Source organism: Sturnira hondurensis, unplaced genomic scaffold (assembly GCF_014824575.4).
Source record: "Sturnira hondurensis isolate 20B ecotype Veracruz unplaced genomic scaffold, ASM1482457v3 Scaffold0022319, whole genome shotgun sequence".
Lineage (NCBI taxonomy): Eukaryota > Metazoa > Chordata > Mammalia > Chiroptera > Phyllostomidae > Sturnira > Sturnira hondurensis.
The window spans coordinates 6,217,552-6,232,538 of record NW_028094950.1 but is presented as its reverse complement, the minus strand read 5'-3'; the positions used below and the strand labels follow the sequence as shown (position 1 = coordinate 6,232,538).

At 55.6% G+C, this 14,987-nt stretch overlaps 1 protein-coding gene across 1 annotated transcript in view; it reads right to left on the bottom strand.

Moving 5' to 3' along the window:
• Positions 1-10,910: 10,910 nt before the first annotated feature.
• The window catches only part of NBAS (NBAS subunit of NRZ tethering complex), a 248,103-nt gene continuing 244,026 nt past the window's right edge, over positions 10,911-14,987 (bottom strand). The window contains exon 51 of the mRNA XM_037035490.1: positions 10,911-11,328. Within this exon, the coding sequence (XP_036891385.1) occupies positions 11,053-11,328 (276 nt within the window). The 3' untranslated portion in view covers positions 10,911-11,052. The remainder of the gene's footprint in view (positions 11,329-14,987) is intronic.

Sequence of the window (14,987 nt, the reverse complement as noted above, 5' to 3'; positions counted from 1 at the left end):
GTCAGGGACAAACACGGAGGAAGATGGTTCCCAAAACGGAGGGCAGGCAAACACTCCGAGTCTCCAGCCACTGAGCCAACGGCAGTTCCTGGCAGAAATCTATCAGTGGAGATTAGCCAGAGGGTGTGAGTTCAGTCAGTGATGCTGAAGTTGCCGACCCCACGTTAGAAATGTGCCCAGTGTGGAGCGAGGTGGCTGTTCCCAGTGCAGAGCTGTCCCTTTTGAAGGCTGTTTGTGGGACAGCAGACGCACTTTGTGTCATTCCCACAGGTCCCCCGGGGTCCCAAAGTTGATGTTGCTCCAACTTTCGATCAGAGCTGTTCAACAATGCAATGAGATTCTTTTCGAGTGCGTTCCCCATCACTAGACGTATTCGACTAACATTTGCAGTAGCATCTACCATCACTGCTCTAGAGGTGGATGTTGCGTTGGGAGCAGAGTGAGAAGACTCAGACTCACAGACTCACGTGGACAATAACTGCCTGTGTGAATTTGGGGAGTTCACTTACCCCCTCTACCGCGTGGCCTCCTTCTAGATGAGATGGGAATAATTCTTTACAGATTGTAGGTTACAGGGAAGTTGCAAAATATAAATTAAATGAGATAATATAGAAGTATTTTATATAAACTAAAAAATGCTGCACTAACGTGTCAACATTAAGATTTCAGGAGCTCGGAAATAGGGGACTCTCGGTGCAGCAGCATTTCGTACAGAGTGCAGGACTCAAGGTGGGCAGGCTGTGGCCTGGACGGAAGTCAAGTGCGGTGAGGCGTAGCCTGCACTGCACTGCGGTGCAGGGTGTGGATTATCACTCAGACGCCTCGTTCACTCGTAATGATTATTTCCCAGCATCAGGGCCGGGCTGGGGAATCAGCTTGCAAGTTGGCATATTTTTATTTTGGTTTATTCCAAGTTTGAGGAATGATATATTGGGTCATCTCGACGTCCAGAGACATGGATGAAATTCCCCACCTAATTAAAAAGCTGACAGATGGAAATGAGGTTCCTGACACTGTATTCCCAGCTCACTGCTGGGCCTGGAGCAAGGTCGCTGGGCTGTGCGCGGGCCTCCGTGGGGAGGAGGACGCCACAGCTGCACAGGGCTGCTCGCCTCTTTCTCCCTCGCTGGGGCTGCAGTGACCCGGCAGGTGGGGGTCTGCTCCTCAGTGGTGACTTCTAACACCTGTCGCAGCCTTCTTCAGGGAGCTCCAACTGGGAGAGATCATTTCTGGTGTCGAGGGCATGAACTCACTTCGTTCTGATTCACTGCACCCCATCCACCTCCTCTGTGATTCTCTGCAGCGAGCATTTGCTGAGAAACTGTGCTATGCAGCAGAGCTCTGTCTCTTCCGTGAATAAGACCTGGGCCAAGCCCTGCCCAACGGGGGGTCCTATTGACCCCAGAGCCACTCAGTCATCAAGCTGACCTTGCATTCGTGACTGTTGGTTCCCTCGGGTCCCCTTCATACCTCACAGATGCCGTATAAGCATCAGACTTGGAACTGCAGGTGAATCCCCGAGACCAGTTCACCGGTGAGGGATGGGGGGCACCTTCGCAGAGTCTGTCCATTCACCGGAAGGACAGCAAACTGAGCGATTCCTAGGGACAGTGCTGTGCAGTACAATGTTACAAATTCACTGCTGAAGAGCAGTTACTTTTCTCAAATATTACAACACTACGCAGCCAAAAAGCACCAACCTTTGGGCTCAGTCACCTAATGCCCCGACTGCCCTTGGGCAGCACTTGGTCTCGCCAAGACTCCGTTTTTCCTCTATAAATAAGGACAGAAATCGTACCTCCCAGAATGAACTTAAGTTCTAGAGAAAAATGTGTACGTCGAGTGTCTAAAAGCTTGACTGGCCCATTGTAGGGACCTAATAATGATGTTTGTTAGTTCCCACTAGAGCTTCTGTGTTTCTCCAAGAAAAGAGGCATCACTGATCAGCAAGCCTGGCAGGCGGTGGGGTCGGGGGGAAGAGGCAAGCTCTGTGGACTTACGTGGCAGAGGTCCTGGGTCCCTGCTAACCCGCCCTTCTCCAGGTGAGAAGTGTCTGCCACCACCACCCTTACAGCAGAAGCCACCTCTCTCCCCACACCCCAGCTGATGTCCCCAGGAGCTGGTGTCCATCCCTCTGGACGGCCCTTTTCTACATCTGGGGGCAGACGGTGCCCTTCCAGGGCCCCAGCAACCAGAGCCCCCCACTCCCATGTCAGGCTCTGTTCCAGGCACGGCATTTGATGGCACAACATTCGCAAGGCTCTGCACTTCTAGGTGTAGTAAATCTCTCTTCTTCTTCCTGCAGAAGCTATTGCTATACATGCATAAAACTGACTGCCGAAAAAGTTTCAGCGGGTTTCTCTGTTCCCGTTCCACTGCGTAAGCGCTCCTACAGATCCCGGCTTGGTTGCCCAGATGGTCTATGAGACGAAATCAGCAACTCATCACCAGGCGTTTCCTGGTGCCAAGACACACAGAAGGTTTATGTTTCACGATGGAAAGGTAAGTATCTCAAACAAGGCAGAACTAAAAGCGCCTCCTATTTCATACTCCCTTTCACAGTGGTGAGTTTGATTCGGACTCTCACTGGACGCTTGACAAGCATAAAGAGCAACCATTTCCTGCCCCCCAAATACGTTGCCTTCCTAGTTCTTTTTGTTTCCTGACCTGAGCCAGCTGAGGTGAGAGGAGGCAGTTCTCCGTGGAAGGGCAGCGATGCTGGGAAAGACGTCACTGTGTGCACTGCAACCAGATCGGCAGCTGTGTGGGGCCCAGACTCCCCCATCCACGGCCTCCCACCGGGGGCAGGTGAGGGATGAAACCTCGCTGACAGGGCAGGGGTCACAGGTCACCAGCCACAGGGTGCAGGGCTGGGTTGTTTTTTTTTAAAGTCTGTTTCTGCTTTCTGCAGCTGTCTGTGTGGGAAGCTAATCTGGCCTGTGCAGTTCAAGTTCACGGACTGATACAGCCATCTTTCTAGGCACGTGCTACATGCTGGACTCAAACGCTTGTGAATCCAGACACTTACGTCACCTTCAAAAAGGTCCTCATGCAGTGTCCCTTGACCTGTCTGGGTGGCTGGGAATCCAGGGAAAGCCATGCACATTCTGCTCCTCCCTCTTTCTTGCTCTTACACGCCCACCCCATTTACTCTGTACACTGTGCATGGAAACTCAGATTTCTTAGACACCCTTCTGAAGTCCGTCCACACGACCCGAGGGGCCCTGGATCTCCCAGTTAAGAGCTTCGCACTGGCGTGTGCCCATCCTGGGAAACGAGCCCCACACCATCTCGCCTCCTGAGTGTGAGCTGTCTGGGGGTGGAGTCACCTCACTTTCGGACCCTTACTTCCCACAGCCACGACCCAGGACCCAGTGATCACGAGAGACTGATTTCAGGTCCGAGTTGGCATGGGCCCGGGCCCCTCCAGGAGGCTTGGCCCGACCTGCTGACCGAAGGAGATTCCAGCCCCTGGGTGGGCGGAGGAGAAGAACACTCCTTGAAGGAAGCCCCCCCCCCCCCCACTCCAGACCAGGCAGGCGGCCCCACACAGACTCGGGCACGGCACCCCCGGGCTCCTGGCACCTGTTCTGAGCATCTTCATGCCATGACCCCTCACCTGCCTCTGCTTCCTCGCCCATTGCCCCATAACACCCAGATTTCCCCTCCCAAGGGTCTGCTGATACCAACCAGGCACCAAGTTTCACTGGCCATGAAACATAGGTGCCCTTTTTTCCATCAGAAGAGAAGTATTTAAACGTGTCATAGAAAGCTGCACCCGTCCTGTTTTTGACTCTACAGCTAGGAGCTGGTCTGCTCGTGGCTGGGACAAGCCCAGGCACAGTCGTGAGAGCCGGGACAGAGGGCGGGACAGAGGATGGAAAGGGAAGAAGATGGACCAGGATGGGAAATTTCCAGGTCCCATTCCCACCTTTGCCCCTTACGTGAGTGGCCCTGGGCATGTCACTGAACCCGCCTTCACCTCTGGTTCTTCATCTGAGAATGAGGACAACAGTACTTACTCCACCACTGTTTGGAGGACCCAAGGCTGGGTACGTGTGCCGCGTACCCTGTGAGGAGCACTGGGAGGGAAGAAGAATGCGAATAATCCTACCGCTGGTGCATGGCGGCCATGCAGCCCCCAGGGAGTGGGGCTGTGCCTGAGGGGAGCCTGGAGACTGTCAGGACCTCGCTGCACCCCACCCTGCAAGGTTGCCCGGTAAGCTGAGAGCCTGAGCAACAGCACTGATCCTGGTGACCTTGATCCCTTGGGACAGAAGAGCTCCAGGCCTCCCCCGGGGCCAGCAGCCCTGAACTTGGGCAGCAATCACCCTCGGCGGGCAACCCCTCTGGCCCCCACAAGCCTGTGCAGCACTGTGGTAAGCAGACAGTGAGCTGTTGAGCCCGGGCACAGAGGAGCAGGGCTGCGATCCCGTTGCTATGGCAACTGGGGCAGGTGTTCCTGGATGGAATGACAAGGCCATGGGGCTGGGGATGCTTTTCTCTCCCTTTCAGCAAGTCTGAGAGTGAGAAAGGTCACAGCGCGAGAGGGGCAACCCTGTGCCAGCAGCAGGCACAGCAAGTGGCAGAGCTGGGCCCGGGTGCCCACCTGCGCCCCCCTCTGTACCAGGTGTGCATGGCGGCCTGGGGGACTGTGTCTGCTGCACACGCCGCCCATCTCTGCCCAGTGGGGCTGTCAGGTGCCTGTTCCCTGTCGCTCTCTAGAGGGGATCTGTATGGGGCCGCCGCCAGGCCCCGCCCCCACTCCCTTCCTGCCCAGCTGGCCCAGCACTGACCCGAGGACAGCAGGGTTGGTCCCCAGTGCCCACCTAGGGGCTAGGTGGGGCGGACGGGGAGGCTCCCCTTCCTCTTCTGCGGCCAAGCCGTGAAAACTAAGCCCACGCGGGTGCCCTGTGCTGTGGAGGAGGCCCGGATGCAGGAGCGGAGACTGCAACTCGCAGGCAGAGAAACACAGACGATGAAGAAAAAGAAGGGGACCCGTGCGGGCGTCTGTCCCTCGATCGGTGTTCCCACAGGCCCCGGCACTGTGCCCCTTCTGTGGTTGGTCACAAGGGTACACCACCACCCCTCCCACCATCCTGAGTCATCCAGTGTCAGCAGCGTCCCACCCCCACGCCCGGTACCATCTGCCAGTGGGAGACCCCAGCTTTGGCACATAGCCTTCCCTTGGAGGACCTTGGGCCTGGAAGCTCCTGGCACTTGAGAGCATCCACACCTTGAAAGAGGCATCGGGGACAAGGAGGGAGGACACCGGGCTTGGGACTAGGGCTGAGGGGTGACTTGTTGCCTCCAAAGACACCCTGCAGGCAGCCGTTCACCTCCAGGGACCACCAGCACAACACCCCCTATGGCAGGGGTGTCTAACTCACTTTCACCGGGGGCCACGTCAGCCTCCTGGTGGCCTTCGAAGGGCCGAATGTAATTTCAACTCCTTAACAGTTAAGGAGCAGTTACATTTAAACAGTCCTAAAATTATTTTGGCCCTTTGAAAGCAATACTGAGGCTGATGTGGCCCCTGGTGAAAATGAGTTTCACACCCCTGCCCTATGGGGAACCACAAGCTGGATGACTTAACCTGTCTGTGCCTCAGTTTCCTCCCCTGTAAGAACGAAAGCAGGTGATGTGAGGAGGTGCAGGAGACGGACTTGGGCAGGATGAGCACAGGGGCTGAGCCGCCCCAGCCTGGGATACAACGACTAACGGAAGGAGGGGCTCCCCCCAGGCCTCAAACCAGGGAAGGGCGCCGCCTCCCTCCCCTTCCCAGGCTTGCAGGAACAATGGCTAGTCTCAGAGCAGGTGGGGCCAGATTGAAGGAACGTACTAAAAGCCGACTCTCAGCAGTCCCAGCCCCCCACACACCCCCAGAAACCAGGGCCATCTCCCAGGAAACGGCGGAGGAGCCTGGCGGCACCTCTCCAACCCCCGGGGCTGTGGGTGACAGAGGCCCCGGCAGGAGCCCTCACGGGACTGTGTCGGTATCTGGAGCCCCGGCGTGGGAGGAGGTGCTCTCAGAGAGCAGGAGAAACACCCACAACTAGGAGTGACCAGCAAACGTCTCCATTGTCACAGAACGCGCATGCACGCGCACGCACACACACACACATTGCTTGGGACTTGGAAACAGATGTTGAGCCTCAGAGACCATGAGGCTCAGAGATTGCGGTTCTGTCACGGACTGGCTCTGTGATTTGGGAGGACCATTTAACCCGTGAGCCTCGCCAGGTCCTTGACCCATCAGGGTTATTGAAAAGATTACCTATAAAAGATGTTGCGTGTTACGTGAAAACAGCCACCAACCCAAACGTGACATCAAAGGCTTTGATTCTCTTGCCAAGGAGCTGCCCATGCATGGGCGCTGAGTTGGGGGTCCACACGGCTCGGCCTACCTGGTGAAGCCTCCTGTTTCACGCTTCCAGCAGCTGTCCCGGCCCCAGAAAGGCACCCGCAAAGGCAGAATTCTGAGTCCGGGTCTCTGGCCTCCAGTCCAGCTCTGGGGAAGTGGGGACTCCTTGACAACTTAAGTGGCAAAGGGAGGACCAGAGGGAGACCGGGGAAGTCACCTCAGGGTCTTAGAGACCACGCCCTGGCCCCCCCTTGCATAGATGGTCAATGCTAGTGACCAACCTTCCCCACCACAGCTTTGCCCTACGACACACCCTCCCCGCCCTCAAGGCTCCGAGGCACTCCCTCCGAATCCGTGCCTCACAGCAACAGAGAGTGTGCAGGAAACACGCAGGAAAGGCCGGGAGAGCGAAGCTGCCCAGACTCACCATTAGCCAGAGCAGCTCCAGCCCAGGGCCATCGCGAACCCTACTGCCTCCGAAACAGGCATGGTGCTTCTCGAGGCGGCAACCCGTCAGCCAGGCTGCGGGAGACCCACACAGCGTGAAAACCCCAACATGCCCCTCCGTGGCGGGTCACGCGCCTGTCTAGGTCACGTGGAGGACCCCGCCGAGACCATCTGAATCACACGCCCCACGGCTTCTCTCTCCACTGGGCACCGTCAGGGGCGACGGCTTCTGAACCCACTTCCTGTGCAGTGGGCCCCTTCCAGAGCTCTGACCGCCACGGCGGAGGGACACTCAGACACCGGCAGTTGAGCACCAGCATCAAAGCCGAGTTGTGCCCTGGCCGGTGCGGCTCTGTTGGTTGGAGCACTGTCCCATAGACAGACGGGCTGCGGGTTCAACTCCTGATCAGGGCACGTGCCTAGGTTGCGGTTTGGTCCCCGATCAGGGTGCATACTGATGGATGTGCCTTTCCCCCTCTCTGTCTCCCCCCCCCCCAAAATCAATCAGCATGTCCTCGGGTGAGGATAAAGAAAAAATCTGAGTTTTTCAATTTACAACTAACAGTCTGATTCTCGTCATCCCAGGCTCAGAGCTGTGAGCAGGTACTGCAGCTCTCTGCCGTGCAGTGTGACGCTCAAGCCTAAGGAAGGGCCCTGGAGTCCTTAGGACAACAGGAAACCCAGCTGCACATCTGCCCCCCACCCCCCACCCCCCACGCCCCACATGGAGCCAGCCCAACGCACGGGTGCTCCGGTGAGAGCCTGCTCCTCTTCCTCTCACGCCCTGCAACGCCCAGCAGCCTGTTTTCCCATTTTCTCGTTTTCTAAGCCATTTTCAGTTTATAATGAGTTTGGAGTTACTAGGAAGAGATAGTGAATCCCCAGCTGTTGGAGCTAAATGAGAATGGGAAGTCGTGGCACTTATAGTTAACTGGAGAAACATGCAGCCTCTCTCCAAAGACGAGGGCAAAGCTGCATGTGAACGCCCTCCTGATACATTAATCCATAATGAGTTTTCTTCCCCAAACGATAAGACCCAGTTTTCAAGGGGAGGGGGAACTCCTGTACCACGGGGCTGCCGCTACGCACACACCAGGCGCTGCCTCAACTGCAGACCTGAATTTAGTGGTGGCGGGTCACACCGGGCTTTTCATCGCCGCCTTCCTTTCCCAGTGGCTCCTGCTCACCCTCCCACTTGAGGCCCTGGAAAGACAGCTGGCCCGGACCTGTCACTCCCCACCAAGAGCTCCAGTCCCCTGCTTTCTCACTGGCCTTTCCAGAACGGGACTGGCATGGACAAAGGTGCCAGGTGTAGGTCCCTTCACTTGCTTCGGAATGCAAGGCAGGTGGACAGAGGTGTGGCCAACCTGTGATGAGCACTAATGACATAAATCTGGTTCCCCCAACTGGCTGTGAGAGCCCCACTCCCAGGAATTGTGATTCAACGCATCGGGGTTGGGGTCGGGGACTGGGCATCGGTTTTAATTCTCCTCGGGTGGTTCCAACGCATAGCTGTGACCGTTAACCACTGTCCCTGAGGACTTTCAGAGGCAGAGGGTGCTGACACGTTAGAAGTCCTTGGCGTGCAACCTCGTTTTAGTGAGCCAGGTGACGCCAGAATAACAGCAACTGTCTGCAGAGAAAGTCAGTGGTGCTCAGACCTGCTGCAGCTTCTGGGAGACTGGGAGCACTAGGGAAGGTTACGCGAAGGTGCCCAGGTTTTCTGTGACATGTGGGGGAGGTTGCACTGGCCAGGGTCAGAGCCCAGGAATGCAGCAAAGATGGCAGGAGCCCCCCCTTGCTGGAGGCGGGGACATCCATCGGCAGGCAGTTTGAGAGTCAAAGGACATTTCCTAGCTGCTCCTTTTTGCCACAGTATTTGGTTCATGAATGGAAGGGAGGGAGCGAGGAAAAATACAGCACAGTGTCACTCAGATGCTCTCCAGGACACTCACCCAGGCTTCTCAGCAGAGGGGCCTGCGGAGCTGCGATGTCAGCAGTTACCGCAGCTCGGTGGCCAAGGCCAGGTTCTGAGCCAGACTACCCACGATTGCACTGAGGTTCCATTACTTACCAGCCTCGTGTCCTTGGGCAGGTTACTTATCCCCTGGGCACCTCATTTCCTTACACGCTTATCAGGAGTACTGAATGAGTTCATGCATTTAAAGCCTGGGGTGTATACGTGGGGGAGACTTTCTGCAGCTGAAGCAGGGCCCAGGACCGCCAACAGAGGGAGCAAGCCCTCGGCAGAGCAGCAAGGCCCAGGGTAGGCTGGGTTGCCACAGGGCCAATACCTGAAAGGCATCGTTAGCCCCACTTATGCATAAGAAAGTGACGGCCAGGGAGAAGCAGTAGCTTACCTGGAGGTCTTCGTGTTCACATCAAGGCTACCTGACACCCGACGCTCACTCCTGACTGCTCCCCCTTGGGTCCACTTTCCCAATGGACTCCATGAATACGGATCTCAGACTTCTGCTGGCTTGATGGGTTCAATCCCCTGAAATGACGAAGATTAGCTGTAGGGTTAGAGAACATCTAAGTTGCCAGTGAGCAGTGGCTTGACTAATGCCATCTGGTACGGCTGGTGGCATCCGAAGCTATGGGCATTTTGGCCTCTGGGTCAGGACAGATGTCCCCTAACTGGGAGAACTATGCTGACCCCTTTCCCCAGAAGCGTTTTAAGGACTTATGCAAACTATTTCCAATCCCAGGGGCTGCTGAAGGCTCGAGCAAGGAGCTCAGTCCTGAGGAAGACACCCAGTCAGAAGGCAGGGGACGAGCACCTGGGTCAGTCTCCTCCCAACACTGTTCCGTCAGGAAGAGGACTCCGTGGATGTACCTTCAGGAGTGGACGTGGGGGGAAGCCAGTAAGGACGATGGCGATGACAGACTGCGAGGTGACCCAACAGGTGTGTGTGGCACTGGTGACAGTGTGGGGGAAATGTGGAGACCGTCTGGCTGCCCCTGCGCATCAGAGACCACGGCAGGCTGTCACATGCTCAGCCCGTGGACTCTGACCACACAGTACAGAAACTGACCAGAGGCAGTCTTTTCAAATTGCTTAATTAAAAATCATCCCTTACAACAAAGAACTGTCCTATATGATATTATCTCCTCTATCTAAACCAAGCCTTCCTATTAATCATTGGCCACCCTTTCTCCGCCGCTCCTGAGTTTTCTCTGGGGTCAAGGTAAAGACCAGTGTGCATCTGCAGTGCCCTCTGATGGCCCCTCAGCCACCAAGTCTGCTCCCCCAGCGCCCCTCCCCACCGCTGCCTAGGCTGATGCTGTGTTTGGGTGTGACGGGAGCCTCTGGGAAAGCTGAGTCCAGAAACTGCAGCCCAAGCCCCTGCTTCCGAGCGCAGGCCTTGCAGTCAGGCACCAGGGTCCCAGCCCGGACAGCCCCCCGTGCCGGTTTTCCTGAGGGTGTCTGCCACTCACACCCTCACTGTGACGGGCCATGTGTAAGCTGGAGAGCCCAGTATGCCACCTCTGATGAGTGTGCACGCTGGCTGTGTTGGCCCATGCAGCTGGGTGCAGTGGCCCTGCAGACACGCCCATGTGTCAGCCTTCATGTGGTGATGCTGGCAAGCATGGAGACCCCTAGCTGGGTGGGCCACCCAAGGGCGCTGGTGCTGTCTGGCTGGGGCCTTCAGATCACAACTCAGGAACTGTCGCACTAGTGGGGAAAGGAGGCGGGACATTTCCTGGGTCCCTACTGTGCGTGACAGAGCCCCAGACACACAGCACACATAATACTCAACAGCCTTGGGAGGTCAACAGTACGACCCTCCTTCGACACAGGTTGAGGTTCAGCAAGGCGGAGCATTTTGCCCGAGGGCGAGTAACCAAGCTGAGACTTGAACCCAGGTCCATCCTTCCTCCATCCACAGCGGCCCCAACTACAAACCATCCCACCCACGTGCTCCTCTTCTCACACGGGCCTGCCCACACCACACACAACTGTGTGAACTGCGGTCTTAGGTGCTTTAATTACATTCTATTCAGAAAAGGCAGTTCAACACACAGGAGAAAGGGCTAGCCCTCTGTCAGTCAATAATCAAGTATGTACAAACAGCAGCTCGCTCATCGTCCACGTGTATCTTTATTTCAATTTGCGGGGACCACTGAGAACAATCAACAGGCACAGGTGTGGCCTCGGGGAATAGCACTCTGCTCCGGAAGCTCCTGTCCACCAGGACATGGGAAACTGGAGACCAAGGTTTCCATGGCCGGCACGTTCACACCCAGTGCTGGCTCGCCTTGAGGGCTGTGCTAAACGTCCTCAGGGCCCGGTGAGTCCCCCTCGAGGCCAGAAGCAGTGACCCGGCTTCGGCTTCGTGGCCTGCTTCCCGCAGGTGTCGGGCCAGCTCCTCCGCGTCCCAACGCCCTTGCTGAGTGCCGGCCAACAGGTGCTCAATGATGCGCGGGTAGAAGGGAGTGGAGATACACCTCACCAACAGCTTGGCATCCAGGAGCAGGGAAAGAAGTTCTTGGTCACAGTTTGAGTCATCCACCTTCAAGAAATAAGACAGGCAAGACGTGAGCTGGAGCTGCTTACTTCTCACCAGGAGACTTACCACACTCTGCTGGTTCGCTAGGCACCACCCTTTTGCTCTGTCCTCATAAACACCTCTCCCGGGGTTAACAGCGCCTGCTACAGAAAGCACATGTAGGTCTCCCTTGAACAGGAGGCACGCTTGTTCCCAGAGCCCCCTGGAATCACTGCAACTGCTCCCAAAAACTGAGCGCCAGGGGCCGTGCTAAACACCGCACGTGCGTTTCCACACTGTGTCCTCCCGACTCAGCTCTGCGGACGGGTGGGCACTTCGCTGAGCGCCATGGTCAGTAAGTCACGGAGTCGGAACTGAGGTCAGCCTCCCAAGCCCGGGCTTTCACAACCACGCTGACCATTTCACCCCGGCACGTACCCCACACTCCCCTGAATGTAGATCCACAAGAAAAAAGGAAACATCTCGGCACAGGACCACCTTTGTCCTCCTCCAGGGAGCCCTCCATCCGTCAACCCCCAACACAGACAGGCGGCGTCAGGAGGGGTTTAAAATTCATTCTTACTTAAGGGCCTAGAAGCCTAGCACCAAACTCACCCTTTCGAAGTGTTTCGCGGGTCCTTTAGGCCCGCGTGTTCTCTGTACTGTCCCTTTGGTCCTCCCTTCTTAGTCTACGCGTGGTTTCCCATGGCTCTGACACTTAGCCGCTGTTTTTCTATTTTCTAGTATTGTCCGTGTTGTTGTAAGGAACCAAGGCAACACTATGCCTACCAAAAGTCACTATTACATTGTGGTGCCACAAAACAACCCGTGACAGGGCCTGTTTAATAATTCTGGTTGTAGGAACCTCAGAAATGTGGCATTTGGAAGCCCCACTCATGACTGTTGGGTCCAGACGCATCAGGCCGCACACAGAGAGTCGTTCCCAGTCGCTCTGTGACAAGGAGGGAAGGCTACTGACATGGGGAGGTCACTGCGTCTGCCGGGCGCAAGAACGAAACAAAAAGAGTTCTGAAAATTAGAGTCACTGCCACTGAGGTGGCACCTGTCTTTCCTGTAACTGGTGACCCTTCAAAACCCAGCATCAGTGTCGGCTCCAGTGATGTCTTCTTGGCGACACTTTCTCTAAATCTCTTGGCCAAGCGGGTTCCCCCTTCCTCCATACTCCAAGACGCCGATACAGGTGCCCGTTCGTGCTGTATTCTAGAACTCCGTGTGCCTGTACCCCCGCCAGCCTGGGAGCTTCCCCGGCACAGAGATTCTATCATCCTTCTGTTTCAGCATCCGGTTCACTGCACTTTTGCTACCTGGCTGAATGAACGACAGGACTGAACTCTGTCACATGCCTGGAAACCAGTCCCTGGTAAGGACCCGGCCTCTGCAGGGAATGTGAACAGTGGGCCCGGAACCGAACAGACCCTGCTGACCCCAGGTGTCTTCTCTCTGCCCGTCATTCGCCCGCACCTGTGCTGACAGTGTACCCACCTGACTCAGGGAGACACACAGGTGAACTTGATTGGGCATTTGGTTTGTTTTTGTTTTTGGAGGCAAGACGGTCGCAAAAGCAACTGGTATGAAAGACTAGCATTTCTGCACAAAAGGACCCGAGCTTTCAATCTCCGCACCGGTGTGGTGGCGGGTGCATTCCGCACATCTTCTTCCTCCCAGTTCCCTTCCTCTCTCTCACTTCACAGGTAGGGAACAGATGTCTTAAGGCCCCTCGGGGCTGCCCTCATTATTACTGTGTCTACTCCAAGTGCTCGCAAGCATTTCCTCTCTAAGCCTTAAAATGCCCCACTCAGACAGCTCCAGTCTCATGTGACAGATGACAAAACAGGCTCGGTGGGGTCAAGGTCATGGGTGGAATGTCACACAGCTACTCTGGTGAGCTGGGAAAGTGCCCTCATCTCTCCCTGGCCGGCTGGTTCACTGTGCGTCCCCTCCAGCACAGGGGCTCCTCCAGAGGAGGGGTCTCCTCTCCTCTGTTCACACCTGCAGCCCCCAAGCCCAGGATCATGGGGGCCGAGTGCTGGGGGCTCAGCATGTGCCTAGCACACGTGCTGGGTCTGTGGGGTGAACCCGTGAATGAACGAGAAACGCCAAAGCTCATTCACATCCGCTCACTGCACATGTGCACACAGCATCTGAGTTACTGTATGTGTGTTATTTTGGTTCACCCGTAAAAATCAAGAATCCTTCCACCCAGCCCTCCCTCCACGAGACAAATGTGTGTGCCAGGATGCTGCAGGCAAATGTTCGATGAAACACATGGATAAAAAGCTCAGAATCCGAACACTGCGAGGCAGTACTTTCGTTGTTGCCCTGAATAGGTCTTCAAGGCTGGGATCCCATTGTGACTCTTTACTCACTGGCCCTCCTTTGGAGGCCTGAAGGATGCCGAGAAAGGGAGGGATTTTTCCAGGTGGAGGCAGAGCCAGGGGTTCTGCAACACCAGCAGCGGCCGTACTTCTCACCCTCCTCCTGTTCCTTTCTCTCCAGGGCCAGGACACCCTAAAAATCGGCTTCCCACTGGATGTGCCCAGCCTTTTGCATAGCTGCCCATGCCCTGGAAGAAGACATGCAGAACCCATGCCCGGCAGGCTGGGAGGTGGGGAGGGACAGGGCAGGCGTCCACACTCCACAGGCTCTCTGTCTGCTGTCCTGGCTGGGCAAGCAACAGCTGCAGTCATGGGAGGGAAATACCACGTGTCCCCTCGGCCCTGGCACACTCACAGGCCCCTATGCTCCAGTGGGGTCAGACCCCACCGGCCCCCAGAGCTCGGGCAGTGGTCTGGGAAAGGCTGGGAGGAAATTCCAGATTATCGTCTCAAGAAAACAAAAGTGGCAACTTCATAATTGTCACGTGCAAAGGAAATACATGGACATAATTCTGTGTATATTTGGGTCAAGAGAGACAATGAAAGAATACAGAAGTTGGGAGGGGGTTTGGGGAGGACCTCCTCCAACATGAGTGCTGGAGGAAGCTCCTGGAAGTCAGGGAAGACATGGTGCCCAAGGCCATAGGGAGACGAGACTGCCTCCCCGTCACCCTGACGGAGGCCTCTCAGGGTAACTTAAACACTAATCCTCACTGCAGCTCTAGTGAGCATTCTACTCTGTTCACAACTCTGTTGGCTTATTTGCTCTTGTATAGAAGTTTTATACTTTATATCATAAGGAAAGAATCTGTATTTTATGATTTTATTGTTTCAAGTTTACAAGTTGTAACTCCTTGGAGGATCTGATATAAATATATTATTTTCTGACACTGAAAACCATCTGACTTTTTAATCGATCAGGAATTCCTTTGGTGCAGAGTCGGTGGAAAATCACACACCCCTGACACCAGCTACATCAGTGCTCCGATAGCTTGAAGAAGAAAGTGTATTCTGTCATTTTGGACTCAGTTGGATACGTGACATACTCTGAGACAAGTCCAGGAGCATTCGCTAATTCAATTCCTCCGATCAAATAACTGCATTAGAGGGAGAGGCAATGTGGTCTCCTGGAAAGAAGACAGGCTTTGGGGCTGCAGACCAACTTCCAATCCCGGCTGCTTCGCCAAATTGCCGTGTGACCTTGTTAAGGATGCTCTCGCGGGCCTTCTGTCCACACATCTGAAATACAGACCACCTAGGGGGGCCGAGACAACCTGTGATTTTTAA